This window comes from Babylonia areolata, chromosome 1 (genome assembly GCF_041734735.1).
Source record: "Babylonia areolata isolate BAREFJ2019XMU chromosome 1, ASM4173473v1, whole genome shotgun sequence".
Classification (NCBI taxonomy): domain Eukaryota; kingdom Metazoa; phylum Mollusca; class Gastropoda; order Neogastropoda; family Buccinidae; genus Babylonia; species Babylonia areolata.
In genome coordinates, this window is record NC_134876.1 from 72,569,376 (window position 1) to 72,596,045 (window position 26,670).

A 26,670-nucleotide genomic window follows, 5' to 3' on the forward strand; every position below is an offset into this window, starting at 1 on the left:
ATGCAAACAAATAACCTCACACAACTCACTCATCTGAGAAGCCTTCCTCAGGGATGGTCAGCTGTGTCACAGCCTCTGGCTTCTTAGGGGGTGCCAGGTACTCATCCAGTATGTCATCTGCACACACATCACACACAGACAGAAAGCAAGTTTTGAGAAATCTCATCATGAAGTAATAACAAGTAAGTGAACATGCACACTGTGTCAAGGGCCGAATCCTCTCCTTATGTTGTTTTAACCTTCCCCACCCAATGTCAGTAAAATCAGAGTAAAGTGCCTTTCCCAAGGATGCAACAACATGCCAAAACAAGGCTTCAAACTGTGATCACCAGTGAACACTGGTGATCACTAAATCAGAAGTCCAACGCCTAACTGATTCTACTTCTGCACCTGTGGTGTGACTTGTTCAAGGACAGGCAACCCCTAAGTGACCTCATGAGCCTCTTCCCATCAACCGCCCTGTTCTCCCTCAGATACACATACAGACATACAAGAAGGGAGGATAACTTACAAAATACAGAACACTTTATTATCTTTGAAAGAAAATTGCTGACACATTTGCGGAAAAAAGGTGACATGCATTAGTTCCACAGAACACCACAAAGTCTGACCATACTCTCACATTCCAACAAGAACACTGATTCATGGTTAACATACACCCAACACAGCAAAGGTAATCTAACCCATATCATGCAATGCCCAGTGATCCAGACTGCATAAAACACAAAATAATGGGGAAGTAAATATATCATACACAAAATTCTGAAACACAGAATGCAAAGAGAACATCCCTGGCTGCCCTGAGCAGAGCACCCCCTATGAACCCTCACCAGCCATGTCCAGGGACAGACGGCCGCGATGTGACTTGTTGAAGAAGGACAGGGACCCCCAGTTATCCTCCTGCTCCTCTGTCTGCTTGCGCCACATCTGTCGCTTGCTCTGGATCTGTTGCATGGGGCTCACCTCATCCTTTGCCTCTTCTGAACACATAGGAAGGAAGGTGGCACAATGGTTAAGATGCTGATCTGCCAATACAGTGTCCATGAGGGTCTAGGTTCGAATCCCGGTCTTGCCCTTTCTCTCGAGTTTGACTGGAAAAACAATCTAACCATCTGGTCATACAGATGAGATGAAAAATTAAGGTGTGCAGCACTTGGTGCACTGAAAAAATAACCCGTGGCAACATAAGTGATGTCCTCTGGCAAATTTTTGCAGAGAAGCTCACCCTGACAGGCACAAAAATATATATGCATGCGCTCAAGGCCTGACTAGCACCATGGGTCATGCTGTTGTCTGCCTAGCAACTGTGTAGCATATATGGATTTGTCCAAACGCAGTGACACCTTGAGAAACTGAAATTTCTGAATACACACCATATGTCAGTCATTCACTGATACCTTTTGAGTGTCATATCATGATGCTTACACAGCCAAGTCAACCACAAAGGGACCATTTCAGGGCTGCTCTTCTGAGAATGTGCATTGCTATCTGCCTGGGGATACAAGATGCATGTGTGTGACAAGCCGAGTCAGTATTTCTCCAGGGCAGGGGTAACAGCAAGCATTCAGACTCTTTTGTTTTCAGTGTTCAAAATTCCATAGCCAAAGGTGGTTCATAAAGGAATAAGTAATCCCATCTTTATCCCTACTGTGTTACCACTATCACTGTCATACTATCATCACTATCATTATCATTATTATTCCAGACATGGTAACACTCCAGCTGTTCCCTCCAAGTTAATTAACAAATCAGAAACATACTCAGTCTTTGTTCTTCCAATGGAAAGCTGTAACTTTACTTAATGCTTCTGACATCATACAAGAAAGCTATATCAATTCTCTACTCATACGTCTGTGCTGGTCTCATTATTTAGATGGTTTAGTAGTACACTGAGATCAAATGTGATTTGGCGGAAATCTACTGATCAACAAAAATAAATGAAAATGCCTTTTTTTTGTAGCTCAAGTATTTGAGTGGATATGTCTGTGTAACTGTGCTCATTATTTACGTACATGCAATCTGCAATTTGACTGCCTCGTGTGTCCAACGACACAGAAGCATTTTAGTCTAAGAAAGTAAACTGATACTTCTGGATTCAGAGACTATCTATGTTCAATCACAGAGAAAATAAAAGAGAGTAAAACTATTAAAACAAGCAAACAAAAAAGATGTACACATCCTGATTATTTGTACAGTGACAGTGTATGACACACTTGCCTGCTTCGCTTGCTGCAGCCTTGTTTTTCTCTGGGCTCAAGCTGGGTTTGGGAGCACTTGGCACAGAGCTGCAGGAGAGAAAAATGAATGAATGAATTTCATTTTCATAGCGCACATAAAAATTTCCACTTAGGTTGTGTGTTCACAGTGCTGTCCACACACAAACACATACAGACAAAAACAATGAGAAACATTCAGTAGCCTGTACAGTAGACAACACACACACACACACACAGACACACAATGCAACTGATTTAGAAAGCGTAGGGGATGGGGGTGGGAAGGGAGAGCATGACCATGGCTAAAATTGGATGGCTAAAATTGGAAGTATATGTGTTTATTGGTTTTCTGAAGAAAGTAAGAGAACATCTACCCCTTCTTTCTGTCCGCCATCCTCACTCTATCATTATGCTCTTCCACATTCCATTCCCTTTTGCCTCACCCTCCAGCTCCAATTATTATCTTCCCTCTATGTTAAAAAAGGAAAATATCTTGTTCCAAATTTAACCTTGATTTTTACAAAAAACAACAACAACAAAAATGTCACCAGAAAGGATACATTCGTATAAAGTCTTGAATCATGAAGTGAACAGCTGACAAATGTTTCTATGGAACTGACTGTTGCACTGACATGTCAACATGTAGTCATACTTTTGTGGTCATTTCCATTGCATGAAAATCAAAGACAGATATTCTCTCTCTGTATACATCTTCCTCACTTTTACAGCCCTTCTCGTGCACTGAGATCCGCTTCAAGATGTCTGATGTACCCTGGCTAACAAACAGTAAACACAGTGGTATGTTCAGCAAGCCTTCAGGTCTATTGCTTTATCTTTATGGCATTTGATCCCTGTGATACTGTGAGCCTTCAGGTCTGTTGCTCCTTCTGTGTGGAATTCGGTCCCTGTGATACTGTCAGCGAGCCTTCAGGTCTGTTGCTCCTTCTGTGTGGAATTCGATCCCTGTGATACTGTCAGCGAGCCTTCAGGTCTGTTGCTCCTTCTGTGTGGAATTCGATCCCTGTGATACTGTCAGCGAGCCTTCAGGTCTGTTGCTCCTTCTGTGTGGAATTCGATCCCTGTGATACTGTCAGTGAGCCTTCAGGTCTGTTGCTCCTTCTGTATGGAATTCGATCCCTGTGATACTGTCAGCAAGCCTTGAGGTCTGCTGCTCCTTCTTTGTGGAATTCAATCCCTGTGGCACTGTCAGTGAGCCTTCAGGTCTATTGCTCCTTCTGTGTGGAATTCGATCCCTGTGGTACTGTCAGAGAGCCTTCAGGTCTATTGCTCCTGTGTGGAATTCGATCCCTGTGATACTGTCAGTGAGCCTTCAGGTCTGTTGCTCCTTCTGTGTGGAATTCGATCCCTGTGATACTGTCAGTGAGCCTTCAAGTCTGTTGCTTCTGTGTGAAATTCGATCTCTGTGATACTGTGAGCCTTCAGGTCTGTTGCTCCTTCTGTGTGGAATTCGATCCCTGTGATACTGTCAGTGAGCCTTCAGGTCTGTTGCTCCTTCTGTGTGGAATTCGATCTCTGTGATACTGTGAGCCTTCAGGTCTGTTGCTCCTTCTGTGTGGAATTCGATCCCTGTGATACTGTCAGTGAGCCTTCAGGTCTGTTGCTCCTTCTCTGTGGAATTCGATCCCTGAGAATATTAGAAAAACAATGGAGTTGTATCTCTCACCCCACTACAGACAGAATAACACCACATGAAGTTGCATCTCTCACCCGACTGGAGACTGGGAGGAGAACATGGCCAGCTCCTCGTCCAGGAGGCTCTGGATGTCGTCCTCGTCTTCCTGCTGGAAGGAGTGCCTGCCACCCAGGTGGGTGGTGATGTCCTTGTTGGACGACTGCTCTTTCAGGTCTGCACAATCAAGGAGCACACTTCTCATAGGCATGCACACACACAAAGTATTCAGGAAGCATAACATTTCATGTACACACAAGCGACTTTTATTTATTAACCTTTTTGTTCTTAAAAAATTCAGGAAGCATAATATTTCATGTATACACACAATACTTTTATTTTATTAATTTTTCTATTCACTGATTATTGTTGTCTAATAGATGGACATATTCTTTTTCATCTTAGTGTTCAGAGTATGTGATGAAATGTCATGGCTATGTATACACACACAAACACACACATGACATGTGTTTAGTTATATTTTTACTTCACACACACACACACATGCCATGTGCTTGATTATGGTTTTTAAAAAATTTATTTAGGAAGCATAATATTCAATTTTAGATTTTCACCAACATACGGAGTATGTTAAGTATGTCAGGATTATGTACACACGCACAAGACATATTCTATTCTTTTTTTAATAATATTTTTTATATCATTATTCAGGAAGCATAATATTCAATTTCACTGATATATTGTCTATCATCTAACGGATGGACACAATCTTGTTTGTCGTAGTGTTCAGAGTGTGTAATGGAATGTCAGGGTTTCAAATCAACCCAGTGTGTTTATGTATATGCAAGTAATATTGTGTCATTTGCATAAAAGCATTCATACACAACACAAAGCATACAAGCAATGACTCACAAAACATACAAAACTTTGTTGTATCCACAGAAACATACAATCAACATCATGTAATTTGAACAATGGGCTGTACGAAGGGGAAAAAAAAGAAAAAAAGAAAAAAAAAGAGATAAGAAAATCAGTTCTTCAGTCTATTAAGTTCAACTACTTGTGTAGTGGATACCAGCATACAGTTAATTCATAATGATTATTTCATCCTGTAACACACACACACACACAGAGATATATATATATATATATCTAGATATATAGATAGATAAGTGGTTATCAAGATAAAGACTACACTAACGAAAGATACAATACAAAAATAACTGCAAGCACTGTCTACTAAACAAAAAACTTTATGTATCATTAAAAACAACATTGTTTATAAACTGTTTAAAAAAAATCTTTAACTGTAATAAAAAATTGTACAGTGTTATAAACAACAAGAAGCAAGCAACAAGCAGTATGCACCAAGCGGTTTACTTACTTTCAGCCGAAGACAACCACCTTGGAATGTCTTTCTTCCTCTTGTTCTCCCTGTGGGAACAGTCGCATAATTCTAGTTACCTGATGCTTGCCAGGATAAACAAAACAGCACAGACAGACAGACAGACACACACAAAGAGAAAATAATGTCAAAATAAATACTGAAGGCATCTAAAAAATTGTATCTCCCCCGTGCTCCCCCCCCCCTCCACTCCCCCCAAAGTCTTTTTCATGACACGCTTTATAAATGTTTCCAGCTTTAAAAATAAGCAGAATTCATAAACCTATATTTATCCAACTCAGATGGATTGATGTGCAAAAATCATACTAACCCACCAAATGTTACCAAAACTAACATACAAGTCTCAATCATCGCATGAATTTAATATAAACTGAAGATCAACAAATGCCATCTTTGGGGAAAAAATAGTCAACCATCAAAATCTGCTTATGTGATCACATTTCTTTTCTTTTTTTTTCTTCTTCTTTTTTTTTTAACCCCCCCCCCCCACTCCCCCCCTGTCAGACAGTTATATTTCCATAAAATAAGGAACACACACAAACACAATAACTTGAATAAGTGTAAAGCAGATAGTATAGGAGATATAACAGCAGCCAATAACTAAGCATAAAGACAATGGTGAAAATAATAATGATAATAACAACAGTAACAATAACAGCAATATTCAGAAGAAGAAGAAGAAGAAGAAGAAGAAGAAAAAGAAGAAGACGACGAAGAAGAAGAGGGAAACAGGACATGATCACATTTCACCCACCACAGCACCTAAACCCACTCACTTGGTCCCCATGTCCTTGAGCTGATCCACAAAGGAAGAGTCTGCTCCGCTACTGGCCTTCGACGACCTGTCCTGCTGAGCAGACGACTTTGAGGGGAGAGAGGAGCAGGCACGCGGGGACTTGAGAGGTGGCACCTGGGACGTCTTGGAGGCCAGTTTCTCCTGGGACTTGGAGCCTGCCATCTTGTCTCCTGATCGCTGCATCGATTTGTCAGGGGGCAGGGGAGGCTTCTGCTCAATGCTGAAGTGACAGGGACAAAAATCTGAAGTGAAATTTTACTGCTGGACTGGGAACAGGGACTGATTCTCAGTGTTACTCTGACGTTAATGAAACCTGCAGTTGTACTTTCAGACAGGTAAGAAAGCATCATGTTAGTAACATATTGTGCAAAGATCCAGAGGTAAAGACATTTGGTTACATTATAAACATATGCACATACATAATAACTCCTATTCGTAAAATAACAGAAAATAAAGAACAATAAATTAATCCATCTAAAGACAGACATGTATACAGGCACACATACAGACATACACATAGATATACACTTGCCTGAATAAACACATACACACACTGTGAAGAGCAGTTTCTTACCTGTCTGTGTTAGATCTGGAAGTATCAGTGTCTGAAGACCTCCTATCCAGCCTTGCTGCCATGCGCTTCGCCAGTCTAGGAGTTTTTGAGATCTTCTTTTCTGGAACGCCATCTTTACCTCCGTCTGAGAATGACAATAACATTAACCTTAATAACCATCAGTATCTCTGAATCTGAATACCAACATGCACTCTTAACTTACTTAAATGTAAAGACAATATCATAATGAATACCAGCAGGCACTGAATCTTACTTAAATGGGAAGACAACATCATAATGAATACCAACATGCACTCTTATCTTATCTATATGGAAAGACAATGTTATAATGAATACCAGCAGGCACTCTTATCTTAAATGGAAAGACAATTTCATAAAGAATAACACCAGGCACTCTATTTTACTTAAAGGGAAAGACAATGTCATACTGAGTACCTATATGCATTCTTGTGTCACAAGGAAAGGCAATGTCATAATAAATATGAGTAAGCACTCTTATCTTACTTACATGGAAAGACAATGCCAAAATGAAAACCAACATGCATTTCAGTGTACCTTTTGTTGAATGGAAAGACAATGTCAGAATGAATACTAACATGGATTCTATTATACTTTTGCACTCGTATGCATTAACACAATGACACACACATGAACGCATAATCATATAAAGTGGAAAAGACGAAAAAAGAGAGCAACAAAAGCATTAACTCCAGGGAATGTCAGAGAGATCAATATATAAATCAAAAACCCTACCTCACCCTAAAAAACAAGACCCATAATCTACTGCAAAAGCTAGAGCATCATCTAAATCCCGACAATGAAACACACTGAAGTACACACATAATCTTCAGTTTTAGTTTCTCAAGGTGTCACAGCATTCAACAAATCCATATATACGTAACACCAGATCTGCCAGGCAGATGCCCGACCAGCAGTGCAGTTTGGGGCATCACAAAAGGAAAATTTGTCACTGACCTTAACTCCACACTATACTTAGTTAACTCCTTTTAACCTCCAATGTTTGAGCAAAAGATTGCCCACTGCTCAAGCAGCTTAAAACTGTGAACACTTCACGTTGTAATTTCTGCATGTTGGAAAACGACCATACTTTTCCATACTCTGACAACTTCAATTCCATACAGCACTTTAGCACAATACACTGCTTGTTCTGCTCTTAAACTTTCGGTAATGAATCAGCTTTACACACTCGTTCTGCATTCTGTATGTTGGAGAATGACCATGCTTTTCCACACTTCCACAACTTCAATTCTGCGTAGCACTTGACCACACTGCTCATTCTACTGCTCTCAATCTTTCAGTAACAAATCAAACATCAAAGACACTTGAGAAAAGTAAAAACTTTCATTCGGATGAGACGATAGACTGAGGTCCCATATGCAACATGCACTTTGCACATGAAGCACATGTGAAAGAACCCATCGCAACAAAGGTGTTGAAACTGGTAAAAGTAAGTGGTTAAATCCACTTTGACCATAAAACAAATACACTTGTAGATAGGAGATAGAAATAAAGAAAAAAAAAAAAAGAAAAAAAGAAAAAGAAAAAAAAAAGTGGTGTGCTCTCTCCCCTCGGAGAGCAGCCTGAATTTCACATAAAGAGCAATCTGTTGTGACAAAAAAAAAGTATTACAATATGAAACAATACAATATCTAAACAGAAGTCGTAAGTTAAACCAAGGGATTTCTTATAAATCTGAGAACTGTGGGAAAAAAAAACAACCCAACAAAATCAAAAACAAACAGAACCCCTTGTAGGATAGCCGTCCATTGTGGCAAAAGGCAGTGCCGGAGTCACTCACTGACACATTCCAATCCAAAACAAGCTTCCTGTCCCTGGCTTAGCTCTGTCAGTGGCTCTGGCTTACTAACCTGTCCTGACACCCAGGCCATAGCAAAACCAGAAATGGTCTGTCAATACCTGTAATCTACAGACAATTACCTCCAGTCTGTCCCCTTACATCTACCTGGCAACCTGCCAATCCCTTCCCCGCTCCCATTAACTTCATGTGATTGATTCGACACCTGTGGTAATGTCAGTGCTGGCACATATTTCATGGTGCAATGAACACAAACATATTCCACATGTGCACAACACCTGTAGTATTCACAATGTTGGCACATACGAGTTCTATGAAGCAATGAACACAAACATATTAAGTGCGTGCACAATTCATGTTTTAATGTATCCCCCTTTCTGTTCTTTTGTGATGTGCATTTTTTGTTGCTGTTTTCATTTTTAGCATGGGCAATCAACTAATCGAACACCAGATAAAAGCACGCTTGCATCGAAACAGACGATTATACTGAGATTTTTAAATACACAAATATACACATGGACACTGAACTAAAACTTATGCAGACGTCAGTACCAAATCTTTCATGCTCATATTTCCTAACACACATGCACACGTACAAACATATGCACACACGTGCACATACACATGTATATATGCACACATGTACATACATGTACACAGGTATGCACACAAGCATACATAATTCACATATACAGACCACACTACAGCAATTCTACACTTGTGAACACATGCACCCAAACACACATAATTTACAAGCAAACAAACAGATTGGATTGTAACCACCATGCACATATCAGAACAAAACACAACGCCACACCTTTTTCAGCTTCAGGACTTGAACGGTCTGACCCTGTGGACTGCTGCCTCCCTAGAGTAGGTCGCACAAGTGTTCTGGTTTCACTGCGCACCTGTCCCCTCTCGTCATTCTGGGATGACGGCCGAGATGGATGCGACCCTGATGAGGACGCCGATGACGCTGACGATCGGCTGATGCTCCTGAATGTGTGGTGGTGTCCATCGTTTGGCACAGAGGGGTTCCCCCCCTTTAAGGGTGAGGCTAATGGACGCTGAGAAAGACTGTTTGCGGGCACGGGGGAGTGAGGGGGGTGACTGTCGACTTTACTGGGGGGAAGGCCATTCTCCTTGGGTAGGTCTCTGCTTGAGGTGCTGCTGCTGCCAACCTTTTGGGGGCTGCTGCCGTTTTCCCGGGCTCTCTCTCTGCTGGGGGAAGGGAGCAGCTGTTTGGAGGGACTGACTGTCTTTGTGTCTGTGACAGGGATAGTTCTGCTGTAGTCAAACACGTGATTCCCACACCCCTTCTCCACTTCGCCGTCAAACACTTTCTGCTTGCCCACAAACACACGGACATGCCGCACACCCATGTCCAACTCCTGCAGGAAAGAAACAGATCATAAAACGTATAGTAAAATCTTCCAGAACATCAGAGCTGATGACATTTTAACAATTATATGAATACAATATACCTGTAAAGAAAGAAAAAAAGATGTAAGAGAGATGACAAAGTGTTGGACAAATATATTTGTTTCTATTCCATAATGATGTGTCATGAACTCAAATGACTCAGAACAACCAATCAGAAACACAATTTTCATAAAGGAAAAGTTATCCAGCTGAAGAATTATCAAGAGGGTAATGGTAAAACAGGTCACTAATAATTATAATCACCAAAACTGGCAAAAGACTGACATGCAGTGCACACATCTAAAAACAACAACTACATTTCTACAGGAAATGCTAACACAACCAAACTACAGGAAAATAATCTTAATAATTAAACACATATCAACAGCAAAACGAAAGAAAGAGGCATTAGATGAGGCAGAGAGAATTAGAGGTGAAAAAGGACATACAGAATGCAGCAGCAGAACAAAAAACAAAAATAAAAGAAAAAGAAAACAAAACAGCAATAGCAATTCTACTACAGCCCTGTATCATTACAAGCATCCCCACTAACACTGTTACTTACTATCTCTACTGATGGAGTCTCCCGTCGGTCCGATGGATGAGTAGGCAGGCAGGCTTATCTGTCGGTGTGTGTCCTCATATGGGAGAAGAGGCCGATTCTGGATGTGCAGCACTTCCCACAGGTGTTGCAAGGGAAAACGTCTCCAGAAGTTGAGCCCTGCTTCCTTCGCTCACGCTTCTCCTTAATGGCCAGTGTTCTCTTGTTTTCAAACGTCTTTATGCCACTAGAGCACAGCATCCTCCAGCGAGAGCGGTCAAGGGATCAGTTTCCCAGGAAACGATGTCTATGTCACAGGCTTTGAGGTTTGTCTTCAAGGTGTCCTTGAAGCGCTTGCAGGGTCTTCCAAGTTCACAGTGGCCTTCCTTCAGCTGGCCATACAAAAGCATCTTCGGGATCCTGCTGTCTGTCATGCGGACAATGTGTCTTGTCCAGCGTAACTGGCACTGGATCAGCAGGCTTTCGATGCTGGGCAGGCCGCTCCTCTCTAGGACCTGGAGGTTGGAGACCCTGTCTTGCCACTTTATGCCGAAGATCTTTCGTAGGCATCTCTGGTGAAACTGCTCAAGTTGTTGAATGTGACGGCAATACGTCGTCCATGTTTCACAGCAGTACAACAAGGTGGTCAGCATAACAGCTCTGTAGGTTTTCATCTTGGTGCTGAGCCTGATGCCTTTGTTGTTCTACAGCCTGCTGTTGAGTCTGCCAAAGGTGGAGCTGGCTTTGGCGGTGCGCAGCGTCACTTCTGCATCAAGGGTTCCACTGCCGCATAGGGTGCTGCCCAGGTAGCAAAACTTGTCGACTGACTTGATCTCTGTGTCACTGGTCTTGATTGCAGGTAGGGGGGAGGCACTGGCATTCTGTGAGCTAGCTGGTTGGTACATGGACTCGGTCTTGCTGAGGCTGATGGTGAGTCCAAAGCGCCTGCAGGAGGTTGAGAACCTGTCCATAATGAACTGCATGTCCTCATGGCTGTGTGCAGCAAGCACGCAGTCATCAGTGAAGAGGAATTCTCTCAACAGTGCCTCAAACACCCTGGACCTGGCGTGGAGTCGCCGCAAGTCGAAAAGTTTGCCATCTGTGCGAAACTGAATGTAGATGCCCCGGTCACAGTCTTGTAAGGCATCAATCAGCATGGCAGAGAAGAGAATGGAGAACAGTGTGGGTGCCAGGACGCAGCCCTGCTTCCATTTACCACAGTTACTATCTCTACTACTTCTACAGCAACTATCACTACTGCTTCACTACTGCTTCTACTATCACTATCTCTTCTACTACTATGACTGCCTGCCACTGCTATTACTGCTGCTGCAATCATCATCACTACTACAGCTGCTGCTTTGACTCTACCTCAAATACATGTACTACCACTAGAGTACAGATTTCAAGCCAGAAAAACAGCACACTCTATTTCATTTTAAAAGAGATAGACAAAAACAAAACACGATAAACAATTCCCCCACTTGCCCTACTCACAGAATACATGCAAATCAAGTAATATATTTTTTCTACTAGTCCAAAAGAGTTAAAGTGTGTGTGTGTGTGTGTGTGTGTGTGTGTGTGTGTGTGTGTGTGTGCACATGCATGAGTGTGTATGCATCAAATTACATAGTTAATCAAAGAAAGAAATCCAAAAGGCTTGCCCCAGTACACAGTATCTGGCTGTGAAGATCTCTCTCTCTCTCTCTCTATTTATATATATATACACACAACATCTCTCTCTCCCTCTCTCTCTCTCTCTCTATATATATATATATATAACCTACAACAAAAAAATACAGAACCACAATGTAGAATGTGAAACAAAGTTTTACAACGGAACTGCACACCCATTGTGGTCTCAGTTCTAAGGACTAACAACAGACATGTCATAGAATGTTCACAAAGCATGGTTCAACTTTTTCAGTTTCTGTTTATCATTATTCTAAGAGGGTCAACACAGCTGAGCAGTCTTTCATCTCAGTTTGAGAGAAGTTGGGATCTTATATGAGGACTGAGAAAAAGGTTAGAAACAGAATGGATTCTGAATGCATTCTACTGAACCATACAATTGGATAAAAGCTGTTTAACAAAAAACAGTACTACAAAACAACAATAACAAAACCTGACTGAAGAGGATGAACAGGTATGTGTGTTTATTTTGAATGTTTCAATGAATTTGTGAACATACTCTTCGCATATTAATACCACATACAGGACTAATATACCATCAAGAGAAAAAACAGCAAAAAACAAAACAAAAAAACAACAACACACAACCCCCCCAAAACAAAACAAAACAAACAAACTGGATCAGGAATGTATTATTTTCTAACCATACAGAAAAAAACAACACTTGGTATTGTTGTTGACTACCTGCCACTGTTTCAGTGCAAATACTGACCATGATACTCTTGTTCCAGTTCCACAGGCGGACAGCAGCCAGCTGTGACTGTTGAACCTGAATGCAGATTTCCATTGGCTGACCTGTCCATTTACACGTCCACATGTTCCGCTCCTTGGTCGTCTGGTTACACACACACACAGCTGTGTGAGTATAGTACAAATTTAACTGGATGTGTGTGCCAGTTGTTCTGAAGAAGGTTAGTGTATGGCTATGTTTACAGTATCTATTGGGTGCATGTGAACAAGTTGTGTAACTGTGTGCATGCATATATTTGAGTGTGTTTGCATACATGTGCATATGTACAGAGCGTGAGTGTCTGTGTGTGTGTGAGCGCGCGCGCACGTGCGACACATGCAAGGAGTAAGGGGGTATGCATATGCATCAAGTCTGTGAACAAATCTATCCATACTAATATTACAATTAAAATTTCAGTTACGGCTTGCCAAGTTTACCGTAACTGAAAGTGCAAGTTAAAGCTCAAAAAGAAAAAAACAACAACTCTGTGACAATATATGGTTCAATCATACTAAAAAAATGTTCAGTAAAACCATGCATATATGCTGCTATCTTGTTTTATCTATTTCTAGTAAAGCAAACATCATAACTTTTTGACAAGTAGAAATAAAAGCAAAAAGAACAATAACAAAAACACAACGAAAACCAAACATCTCTCTCTCTTTAACTCTTTCACACAAACATGCTCTCCTCGAAACATTTTTAATTCCATCCTCCTCCACTCAACCACATCCCCACCCTAAAAAAAAAAAACCTGAGAGAAACTCCTCACCTTGGCTCTGCCGTTGAAGAGGACAGAGACAGGACCGGACTGGGCGTGAGCACCGTGCACGGTGACGCCTGCTGAAACCACGGGCATCAGCGACCCTGACCTCTGCACCAGCTGGATCTCTGTCAGCCCCACCCGTGACCCGTGACCCCAGTTGGACACGACCTCTAAGCGCACTTCCACCTGGTCCGACTGTCGGTAACGGATCAACGACGACATGTCAATTTCCTGCACTCACCTTAAAACCTATCTATATCCCAGAATAGTTCCTTTACACCCTCCCCTGTCCATCCATACTTTCTTTAGCTTTCTATTTATGAGTTTTGTTTTTCATCCCTTTGTTTCAGAGTTGTGCATGCCTGTCAAAGTTGGGAGTGAAAGTGCTTTGATTTGTTTCCATGAAAGATTCAGCTTTATGAAAATACATTGATTATAATCATTACTAATATTAGTAGACAGTAAGTTAACAAGGCAGAGAAACCCAACCAGAGAATTTATTGTTATAAAAGTACATTCAACCTGATATATCGATTTGAATATGTCTACCACTGAAATTCTGGATACAATATAAGTTGGTGACACTGAAGTCTGAGTAATTTAAATTGAATGCATGAATAAAATGGAGAGTAAGCGAATCAGTAAAATGAACTGATAGGATATTTCATGACAGTTGAAAGTCAAATGTCAAAAGACAACACGTTAGAAACAATGAAGAAGAAGAAAAGAACTTTATTTGTTAGTTGCCTACTTGTATGGACATATGTTGAGTGGGTTTGGAAAGCAAGCGAAATCACATTTCTGCACTTACAGACTGATCACCAGAGCAGATAGGTTGGCAAGCATGGGCATGTATATAGACTGATGGAGTCTTCAGAGAGAGAGAAGACAACAAATAGGTAGCTGTTTCAAGGAATAAGGCTTTTGCAGTAGATTGTTTTCAGACTTTGTCACTCTCTTCTTCCAGATTAGGTGTTGCACTTGCCTTCACACATACTTTATAACAGTCAAATGAAAAAAAAGAAGAAAAAATAAGTGTGTGTGTGTGTGTGTGTGTGTGTGTGTGTGTGTATGTTTGTTGCAGTTTGTCACCCTGTTTACCTCAGAAAAGGCAGTTTTGATTGGTTTAGCTGTGGGACTGACAGCTTTGCTGCCTGCTGTTCGCGGTCCGTTGCTATTTGATACTGACTCATCAATCTTTGACAAAGTCTTCATCAGGTCTCGCTGTTGTCTGCACAAAAACAAGCCCCAAACTGGTTCAGTATTAATATGTAAATGATGGCAGACGAGGTTGTTCACATGAAAACCCAAACATCTTTCTCTTCCATGACTGGATGATATACTTTTCCTCTCTGATTTGTTCCTTTTTCTCCCTTACATCTCCCTTTTCTCACTTTCACACTATACACAATCATGCTTCAAAACCTAAAACAACAGGCACACATGTAACATTCAATTAAATATCTAACAGTCATAATACAAACTCTTGTTTCTGCTCACACCAACTCAAAAATGTGAATATTTCCCAAAAGGTCTGCCCATGTTAAAGTACACATTTATAATCACAAACTTCACACTCTTTGGCCATATTTAGTTCACATACTTCATCCACACAATCAAAATTATCTCCCATATTTAGATGCTTATGATCATCACAACCATTCATATTTGAGGCAGAACCACCACAATTTGATTAAAAAAAAAAAAAAAAAAAAAAAAAAAAAATCAATCTCTTGATACTCTCTGCCTTCCACATTGACACTGAAAACAGAGCCCCAAACATTCCTTATTCTCTTTCACAATCATGCTCTTTAAATGTTTAAATGACTGTCATCATCAATGCTTCCGACCCTGCACTGTTCAGTCCCTAGATGGCCGTTTCAGGTCAGAATGGCTGGCTGTACACACCATGAAATGAAACAAACGCCAACTTCACATTCACCACTGATCACAGACCTGGGAGCCATGGCCAGCACTCGCTGCACGATGGAGGACATGGGATCTTCGTCCTCCTCCTTCCTCTCTGGTTCCTGGGAGGACACTTTGGGGGAAGGCACTGGCGCCTTGGAGTGTCCTGACCCTGGCCGACTCTGCAAGGGATGAAAAGCAGTGGAGTTGTATAATAGTCATGTCCGACTATGACCACTGGAACAGCAGAGGAGGCAACTGCTGTTCAGACACTCTGGGCTAGAATTTGATTACTGTGGAGAGTGTCTTGCCAAAGTTACAACCATGCTCTCTCAGCCAAGAGGGCTTTAGAACAGTCAGCTGCAGCACTAAGAGCCAGGGTAATCTTCCCTCCTAGTTTAAGAGTCATAGTCCTTCATAAAAGGCTAAGCTGTATATGACTTCCTATGGAAGTGGACAAACCATTGATCATACAGCTCTCACTTTGCTACTGGCCCAACTGAAAGCTTATGTCTGTGGAGTTGTAAGGTGTGCAAAAAAACCAACATGATGAACAAGTCATGTAAAGGGCCAATATTTTTCTCACAGTGGATTCCCCCCCCCCCTCTCTTCACCTTTCTAAGTGAGAAATAGGGCGTTAGATTATTTTTGATGCGACATGTGCAGCATGATCTAAGAACAAAAAAAAATATCTGCATCAACACAAGAGTTGTCACTGGTAAGTTTATGTGAAAAAATCCGTTTAGATCAGAACATTGCATGGTGAGGGAATGCTTTCGCCAGAGACAGCCAAACATCAGAAACATAACTTCTATTTGGATAAAACAAAGCAAATCAACACAGCAGAATTACAATTTCATGCCTTCCTGTCATCAATACAACTTTTTAATTCATGTAATGATATGAAAGAAAAAAAATGCATGGGGCATATACTTTTTGAATAATCACTGCAAGCCATAGCTTTCTTTAATCTTGACAAACCTGTGACAAAAGAGAAAAAAATGAAAGAAAAAAGAAAAAAGGAAGGAAACAGATGCTTACAAGTCAATGACATTTGGTTTTTCCTACCCAGTCAACACTGAATTTAGTACTTTAATTTACTGTGATGCATTTTTCAATAATTCCTGTTCTGATAGTGACTGTGCTTTATGTTACATGTACTCAAGCCAAAAGACAAATTTCTGTGAATTTACAGACAATCAAGTTGTATCTTATCTTACCTTTCTAGGTTCCGGGAGAGGTCGTGACCCTTTAACAAAGCGTGCAGCCTGCTGATTTTCCTCCTGCATGGCCTTCAGCACAGCTGACGCCTCAGCCTTGGAGTCCTCTTTGGTCTCTGTGCTCCGACGGCCAGCAGACAACGTTGGCCGAGACTTGGATGGTGCTGGTGTTGACAGAACAGTTTTAGGTTTTAGTCAGGTAACTTCAGTTTCAGTTTCTCAAGGAGGCATCACTGCATTCAAACAAATTTACATACACTACACCATAGTGGGCAGAAGCCTGACTAGCAGCATAACCTACTGCGCTTAGTTAGGCCTTGAGTGTATGCATATATATTTGTGTACCTATCAGAGTCGATTTCTTCAAAAGAATTTTGCCAGAGGACAACACTTATATTGCTATAGGTTCTTTTTCTGTGTTCCAAGTGTGTGCTGCACATGGAATCTTGGTTTATCGCATCATCTAAATGAGTAGATGCCCAGTTTCATTTTCCAGTCAAACTTGGGAGATAGGATGAGACCAGGATTGGAACCCAGAACTGTGTTGGCAGATAATCATCTGACTCTGACAGAACAGTTCTCAGTTTTTGTCAGTTAACAAAGTACACTTTTGTGGCCTGCATTGGTATCTTTAAAAGGAAATTTTTTTTTCTAAGAACTGCATCTGATTTGAAGAAATCAAAAGTAGGTGAGGCTAGTGACCCTCCTTAGTATATTATTACCTCCCTGTCTGTACCAATGCGGCACACTCCTTTGACAGGTAGTTTGCAATGTTTGCTGGGAAAGTTGCTGTAGTCTGTATTAAAAATGTGAGCAGTTGGTGATGGAGTGTTACTTTATCATGATCAGATGGAGTAAGACTGCTCACTGAACATCATTCTTTGTCATGATTTATTCCACACTGAGCAGCTTCATGTCATACAATGTCACCAGTCACACCTCTAGACAGCAGACTTGGTGTCCTTCAATTCCTTGCAATGACGTAATGTCGTTTGACATCACCAGTTACCTCTAATCAACTCATTTGCGGCCCTTTAGTGTCAGTTTCAAGGAGCTGTAAGAGCATGCAGACACATCCATATATACCATACCACATCTGCTGATAAAAAACAAACAAAAACACCACCACAAAGAGAAAGAAAAGTAAGCAGATGCCTGACCTTATAATAAACCCAACCTTTCAATTTCCATTAACAGTATCACTTGATTCAAATGAACCACTCAGACTTCCAGATACCAGACTTAGTGCTCTATGGTTTCTTGTCAAACGGTTTGACAGATTTCTGCAGAACCTTCACCACAGCATGGTACTTGGTGACAGAGCATGCTACATTAGAACAACAAAATGAAAAAAAAAAGGAAAGGAAGAAGGATGTGTCAGAGGAATGCTGGGATCTGCTAATGCACGGCACTCAGCACTCACCTTGGTTTGCACATTCCACAGAGCCACTGGAGGAAGATTTGCGAATGGATAAAGCAGCAGATGGAGGTTTGGATGACGATGATGGTGTCCGTGATCTGGCTGGAAAGTCTGAAACTGAGTCCTTCTTTCTGGCCAACATCAGACTCTTCTTCTCCACTTTTCCTGGAAATAGTTTGTGTCAAAGGTCAGATACAATGATCTGATATGATGTCAAGACTGCAATACTGGGTTCTTTGCAACAAACTTCTGAGACAATATAACAATATGCCCCATCCTTCCCGACTTTAGTTTTTCTGTTTTCCTTACCCTCTCAGCTCACCACACATGCCTATATGCATGTGAGCAACTGCACACTAACTCACAAAATTATAAATCTAAGTACAGAAATCTTCAAAGAACTTGTATGCATACAACTGATGAGCATGGATACACACACATATGCACACACACAAAAAGTACAAACACTTTGTTGTCATAAAACAGAAGACAAATAGTAAAAGCAATAGAGAGGGGGAAAAAATCCTGAAGGGACTGACTTTCTCTATTTTTCCCACCAATTAAGTCTCTTAAGGTTCACATTTCTTTGACCACAAACATATGATTGATGACCATTTTGATAGTTGGTAACCTCTGTCAGTAAGCAGACTGAGGAATGTCTGTTTTTCACCGAACCACATTCTACAGTCTTCAAAAAGCAATGTTGCACAAGTGAGGATATTGTCCCAGTATCTTTACCCTAGCTTCTCTCTTGCATGAAAAAAGAAAGAAAAAAATAGGAAGAAGAAATTTTCCTGAAAAAAATTGTACATTTAACATACTTGCCTCACAAGGGCAATAAGCGACAACAATTTGCTATCCTTCCTCATATCATGTATGAGTCTGTAATCAGACAGAAAGAACACCCAAAAGGGCCCTTCGATCTATGCATACTCAAACACTGCCTCTGTTCAGGTACCATCCAATCAAACCTGTGACGAACGAGACAAAATGGTCCGTTTAGCAGGGAGTAAGTGAAGGTATTTGCATGAACCACAGTAAGAATTTTATATTAAATGTAATTTTACCAAGGAAAATATCCTTTTAATAAAGCATACTGTAACACAGCTGGCAAGTCAAAATAGTACTTCAAGGAAGAAGGGCTCACTTAGATAAAGTCTAGAAGAAGAGTGGGTACAAGAGGAGGAGATGGAATATTTGTCACCACAGATGAACCAATATTCCTTATCTCAGTATTTCTTAAAATGCTTGCAGTGAGTCGATTCCTTTTTTCTTCACAATTTTTTGAAAGTCAGGTCCACAGAGTGTATTCTGTTGGAAAAAAAAAAATCAGACAGTTCTCTCTCCTGTCTGCGGTTACCTCTTCTGTCAACAGGGGGAGCGAATTCCAGCACAACAGTGTCCATGGGTGCGAACAACGGGGGTGACTTCCCCTTGTCGTTCAGGCAGACACTGTCCATGGCAGGCACCAAGTCTTCCTCTATCTCATCCTCCTCAGCTATGGTCGCCTCTCTCTCCTCTTCTGACTCATCCTGGGATTTCGAGCAGTCCATTGTCTTCAAATGTGAAAATCTTCATCTGCATCTTCACACAAATGAAAATTGTATATAGCCAATCTATGTTCATGCTTCAAACTGTCCAAGTAACAGACGACTGTCACACAAGAAAGAAAGGGAAAGACAGAAAAAGAGACAGACAGGAAAAAAAGACAAAAAGTCTATGCATTAATTCAACATGAATATTCTTCGTCACCAAACTTATCTTGGCAAAAATGACTCAGCTTCAGTAAAAACGTGATCACATTCTCCCTTTTCTTTATGAAACCATGCAAGACCTTATGACTCTGGTAACAGAACACACATACTATTGAGAATTATTTATCTGAAACTAAACAACTGAGTCACATTTTGATTATAATGAATACACAATAAGAACCGTTTCCTGAATCATTCTGAAAACTATTGTCAATTGTTTGCACATGTGCTTTGTAGTTTCACTTCATTGACTGAGTGCAATGCCCTTTTAAAAATAGCACCTTTCATACAGGAAGACCTGCCAGCAGACAATGACATTATATGGAATCATCTGTAAGTCAAAAATTGTTTTTATCTCTTATTATTTTAATTTCTTAATAGATAAAACTTTGGGCAGACAGGCGTAAAGACTGAAGATCAGAGAAGACAGACAGAAACAGAATATACATGAACCCAACAAAACAGAAAAAGACTAAAGAGACAAAGCTTTCACTTGATATTACATATAAGCCTTCATTTTATCATTACAAAGCATTTTGGATACTATAATGCAATACCCTCTAAATTACAACTGTTCTCTTTTCTTCCAGAAAAACAACAACATAACCTTAAGATACATATACCTTTCACTCCTGTACTTCTGGAATAAAACCATCTATTAACAGTACCAAAGGTTACACATCTGTAATATCTAAATAAAAAATGCCCAATGTTAAAAATTGTTTAGATAAAACCATTTTGTCCTGAAAGTGAAGCAGACTCAAAGGTTTTCACACACCCTGTAGTGAAGTGTAAAACCAAAACAATGAAATCAGCATCACAACAGTGAAACAGCATGCATTTCACCAACAGGTCAAACGAAACATGATCAAGACAAAAGCCAGTCCACCATGCGCTTCACACCCCATCAATCTAGCCAAGCGTATCCATATTTCCAAAACACCACACCACCAAAACAGAACAGGTGATAACCACCTTAAACAAAGCAAAAACAATATTCCAAACCAGTGATGCCTGCAGAACACTGTGCTGAAAGGTCACACACCAACACGATTCTAACCTCAACAAGGCACAAGTCCTCCTCAATTTCTTCTTCAACGTCATTGCTACTAATCGGCCGGAAGAAAGAGTCCACCTTGAGTGGCGGAAGATCTAACTCTTCTTCAATCTCATCCTCGCTGGAAGAACTAATCTTGCGGGGCAGAAAACCAATGGTCTTTTTGCCCGGGAAGTCAAGTTCTTCCTGAATGGAATCCTCCTCCTCACTGCATTCAACACAAGGCCTAGCCAAGTCTGATATACTCAGGGGAAGTCTACACTCGTCTGCCATCTCATCTCCCCCACTGTCACTGCTTTCAGATTCCGAGGCACAGAACAACTTTACAGCCTGTGTCAACAACAGAAATGCTGTGAGCAACTTGAACAGTTACAAGACAGTGGAATCTCTTTTCATTAAATTAACAATAATAAAACAACACAGAATAAAATAAATAATACAGGAAAGAGTTATGTCAGTATGTATACATGACATTGGTCATTTACAGGCGGAGTATGCAGACCAAGGCTGTGAGTAAAAGATGTCATGGTTCATTACGATTCACATGTGTGCACAGTAAAGCAACATTCAGAACAAACTGGTTCACTTTTGTCATTATTTTCTTTCATGCCTACATGCCAGAAAATAAAGGGCTGTAAGTAAGTCTTCATTTGTTTGAAGTTACAAAAATGTCAGCTCTGAAAATGTATGAATTATAACTGTAGTATTGCTTGCTCAAAGTCTATGTGGATAATGTGAGTTGCAACACAGGAGAATGTATGTGAATTACAATGACTTGTACAGTTTGTTATATAAAAGAAAAAGAAGAACAAAACAGATCTTGTGATTTTAAAGATGTACTAAACATGTATGTATGAGCATTCATACACAAACATGCACATATAAAGCTATCCCTCTCCCCCATATATACAAACACCCAGTCATATATCCACACATGCAAAATTTACATGGACAAAATTCATACATATGGGAATGAATACACAGGCACAAACATATACAATAACCATTAATTGTTAAAATGAATACTTGAGCCCAATAAAAGTAATAAATATCATGCTTAAAATTTTTTTATTTTATGATATTTTATTGGAAATTAAAGAACATACAAGTGAGCATTTTTCAAGAAACATAACAACTGTTAATAGTTATCAACCATTAACACATTAACACAGAAAATGTGTTCTTTTTTCCACCCATAAACCCAAGATGTTAGTAAAGTACAAACTGTTCTGTATCTTACCATTCAAAGAAATGAAGTTATAGTCAATATACAATGTGCTGGATACCACGAGACATCACACTGAACAGACCCACTTGCCAAAAGAGCTTGCCCACAATATGAAAACATCCATAATTTCACCACAGCCACAAGCACTGTACATGAACACCTGCCTTTCATTCCCTCACAGTCACAAGCAATTTTCGAGAACACCTGCTTTTAATTCCACTGTAAAAGAACACCTGCTTTTAAATCCACCACAGCCACAAACAATGTACAAGAACACCGGTTTTGTTATGCTACTGTACATGAACACCTACTTTAATTCCACTACAGCCACAAGCAATCTCCATGAACACCTGCCTCTAATTCCACAGTACAAGAACTTCTGCCTTTAATACCGCTGTACAAGAGCACCCGCCTTAAATTCCACGGTACAAGAACACCTGCCTTTAGCTCTACTGTATAAGAACACCTGTCTTTAATTCCACTGTACAAGAACACCCGCCTCTAATTCTACTGTATAACAACACCTGCCTGTATTCCACTGTATAAGAACACCTGCCTTTATTCCACTGTATAAGAACACCTGCCTTTAATTCTACAAGAACAACTGCCGTTCTATTGTACAAGAAGACTTGCCTTTAATTCTACCCCAGCCACAAGAACACCTGCCTTTAATTCCACCTCAGCCACAAGAACACCTGTCTTTGATTCAACCACAGCCACAAGCACTGTACAAGAACACCTAACTTTTTTTCCACCACAGCCATAAGTGATGTACAAAAAACACTTGTCTATAATTCCATCAGTCACATATACTGTGCAAGAACAACTGTCTATATTTCCTTCCAAGCCACATGCAGTGTACATGAACACCTGTCTATAATTCCTTCCTAGCCACATGTGCTGTACAAGAACACCTGTCTATAACTCCACCCTAACCGTACAAGAACATCTGTCTATAACTCCACCATAGCCACACTTACATCACAGCTAACATCAAAGCCTTAACAGAGCTTTCTTTATTTCCATTTACAGAAGGTTCCCACATCCACAAAAAAAGCTTTGCCAGCTGTTCCATGCAGACAGACAGTAAACAGGACTGGCAGATGTGCAAGAACAACAGGGAATCATGCCAACTGCTTGTCAACAGACCTGCTTCGCTTTTAATGTATCTAACTCTTCTATCTCTTCATCAGTCGACGAGTCTTCACTCTGGTCGCTGCCAGAGTCACAGAAAAGCTGGGATGAATAGGCATCCTCTGAAACCTGTGTGAAGAACAAGCGATGTTCGACCAGTGTTCAATATCTGGTGCTAAAATATTGTCAAGTCATGGATGAAAAAAAAAGAAAAAAAGTTAACTAAAGAAACCAATCCACAATTTTTTTTTTTTTTTTTGGTGACTAAACTATGCTCCAAAGACAGCTAAAGTTACCATACTTCTCTATTAAGGAAAACATTCCTGGTCTCATTAACATTTCACCCCTCTATTCTCATTCTGTGTAAGTTAATTTCATTTGAGAACTATAAAATCTACATGTAATTTATGAACTTTTTACTCCAAAGACTTGTACAGACTGAATCTTAAAAATGCCAAGGATCTTCAAATTCAACCCATTATTGCTTAAAAACAAAAACATGTAATTTAAAAAAAACACCCAAAACAACAACCACAAGTCCAATCCTTTTTACTTCAACAAATTTGTGCCAATGAGTGTGGTGTATACTGTGAATGGGGAGAGGTTCCCCCAGTCGACTGTACATGAATCTCTCCCTCAGCTGACCGCACATTATAACTTTTAAACTATTTTACACATGAAAATGGTTTCTAATTATGTATTCATTTACCTTTTAATATCGCTAAGCTGCACTAGGAAATTAATCTGTGATTTCATGCGGATGACTTTATGAGTGAGTACACTCAAGACAAATTTATCAGTGAGATCAATCAGATACTGTTGTTCACAGCCCACATCAGGATTGGTGGTGAATTCATGCTAACACAGCAGACAAATAGCAATCACCCAAACTGAACGGCACTCACCGATGTCACATCCAGACACATGCTTTGTCGAATACCAACGTTCTTCTGTAAACTCTGACGCAGTTTCTGTAACAGAGAAGACAAACCTTTTCCGTTTGTTCTCTTCTAAACTTGCTGTAAAAATTGAAGTAAAAATTTATTAAAGATAAACAAAAATCTGTGGGTGTAAATATGAGTGTGTGTGTGTGTGTGTGTGTGTGTGTGTGTGTGTGTGTGAGCATGTGAGCTGAAATCTTGTGCAACTGTGATTTAGTCAAGTACATTCATGTACATGTAGTTTGTATATATGCATTTATGTACGTATACAAATGTGCATTTGCAGGCATTGTCTTCTTGCTAACAGGCATGTGTTTGTGTGTTGTATGTATGTGTGTAAAAGGAAATTTTCTATCTAAAATTACGTTTAAATAATATACTTACCGTGACCCAACTTGTGCAGACTCCGGCAGGGGTCTGACATTCCTGTCCTGTGCAAACTACTATCCGCCTATGCGGAGAAAACAAAAGCAACTACGGCCGATAACCTCCTGGAAGTAGGTAACCTCCCCTTTGTCCTGCTGGCTAGCACCCTCTTTTTCCGGCAGCCATCATGACCCCTGTTCCTGTGCTCTTCATACTGCTAAGTTTTTTTCGTGTTTTCTGCCTGTCTGTCGATCCTCTGGCGTTCTTGTTTTTTGTCAAATTATGTCTCCAACCAGGTCACATAATTACGTAGCTCGATTGGGCAATCGTGTTATAATGAAGGCGCTGTCACAATCAATTCGCTGACACTCTGGGCCCTCTACTCTTGGCCCTCTCAACAACGCCAACCCGCTGCCTCCTCCACTTCCTCCGCTCCCTCTGGTCGACTCCAGACCTCCACCACCTCCTACACCTCCTCTGGTGACTTCTAGAGGTTTGTTGCCACACACTCAGGTCAGTGTTGCCTTTAATGTCATTTTTATCGATCCGCGAATGCACTCGACGTGATCCGCGTTTTCTCGGCCCTGCCAGTCGGCAGTGTACGAGTCGACCTCCTCTATCTCTTTACCCATACCCACAGTTGCACCAATGGAATGTGCCACATTCCCTTTAGGGAAACAACACCACACACACACACACACACAAAAAAAGCTTGTTGTGGATCTGCACGCTAGACTGGGTCCTATGTGCGATGTGTCCGTGGTGGCGGCCGTGACATTGGATCACGCGACCCCCCACGCAGCATGCCTTGACCGTCTCAGATCCAATGGCGACCGAGGCGCGTATGCATGCCCTCCCCTGGTGTAGAGAGGAAGTTGGACCACTAGGGGACACGCTTGCCCATATGCGTGCACCCCTCTCCTTGTCCGGAGCGCCCGATCCAAGGGAGGCAACCCCTGCTTCAGCACCCTTACCGGTGACCGCTGCAGTTATTTCCCTTGCACCGGCACTGCTCCTCGCCTACAGTGCGGGTGCGTGCACGGTCCCACCAAGCTCTGCGGTGATGACCCCATCTGCCACATCGCCGATTGCTGCTGTTTCCCATCCACTAATAGCGTCTCAGAAAGCTGCTCAACCAAACAATCAGCAACTCACTGCTAACGTGCTGCAGCAATTATGCACCACTCTGCTTCCCCGTGCCACACCTTGCGCCTGCACCGCCCCTCGCCCACAGAGCAGGTACATGCACGGCCCATTGAACTTCGGCAGTGCTGGATTCTCCTGCCCCATCGCCTAACTCTGCTGTTACCCAGACTAATATCGGCACTTCCACGTCGGAGTGCCTCTTGATAACTCGATCCTGCCTCTTGGCAGTGCTCGGGCCGATCTTGTCTATCCCTTTATCCGTCAACACACAACAGCTGAACGTCGGTCCTCTCGCAGGAGCTATTTGCGAGGTTGGACCGCCGTTCAGCTACAGGGGGATGCACATCCCACGGCAAGCCGACGGACTTGTCACCCCCTCGTCCACGACGCCCGTAACGCTGGAATACGGTGCCGTCTTGCCACATGCCCCGACCGTCTTACGTCCGATGGTGACCGATTCGGGCTGGGATGCCCACGGCACTAAGGGACATTATCATTATTCCCTTTGCGGCCGTTTTCACCTGTGTCGGTTATGGTGGCATCGAACCACAGACTCTCACACGCAGCATGACACTCCTCCCTCTACAGCGAGGACACGTCGCACCAGGGGATATGTGCTCTAAAGACACCATCCTTTTCGACGATTGTCGGCGCCAAGGGAGGCAACTCCGCATTTTGTAACCTAGGCGGTTGACGCTGTAGTTACTTTTACCGACACAGCACGTCACTCCTGCCCCCCGTGCTGTCCACCAACGATGTTTTTTTTTCGGTTTCTCATTGGGTCCTGATGCCCATTCATGGACTTTACACAACTTTGCATAGCAACTGCACCTTTCTTGCTGTTTCTCAGGCTATTGGCCACTGAA

At 41.3% G+C, this 26,670-nt stretch overlaps 1 protein-coding gene across 1 annotated transcript in view; it reads right to left on the bottom strand.

The window, feature by feature from the left end:
- The window catches only part of LOC143287145 (katanin-interacting protein-like), a 51,175-nt gene that overhangs the window by 16,275 nt on the left and 8,230 nt on the right, over positions 1–26,670 (bottom strand). The window contains 17 exon segments of the mRNA XM_076595093.1: positions 30–117; positions 831–980; positions 2,218–2,285; positions 3,945–4,083; positions 5,252–5,301; positions 6,049–6,288; positions 6,643–6,766; positions 9,297–9,870; positions 12,847–12,969; positions 13,637–13,825; positions 14,732–14,861; positions 15,587–15,720; positions 16,759–16,922; positions 18,182–18,343; positions 19,539–19,710; positions 23,367–23,480; positions 24,257–24,322. Coding sequence (XP_076451208.1) covers positions 30–117; positions 831–980; positions 2,218–2,285; positions 3,945–4,083; positions 5,252–5,301; positions 6,049–6,288; positions 6,643–6,766; positions 9,297–9,870; positions 12,847–12,969; positions 13,637–13,825; positions 14,732–14,861; positions 15,587–15,720; positions 16,759–16,922; positions 18,182–18,343; positions 19,539–19,710; positions 23,367–23,480; positions 24,257–24,322 — 2,687 coding nt within the window.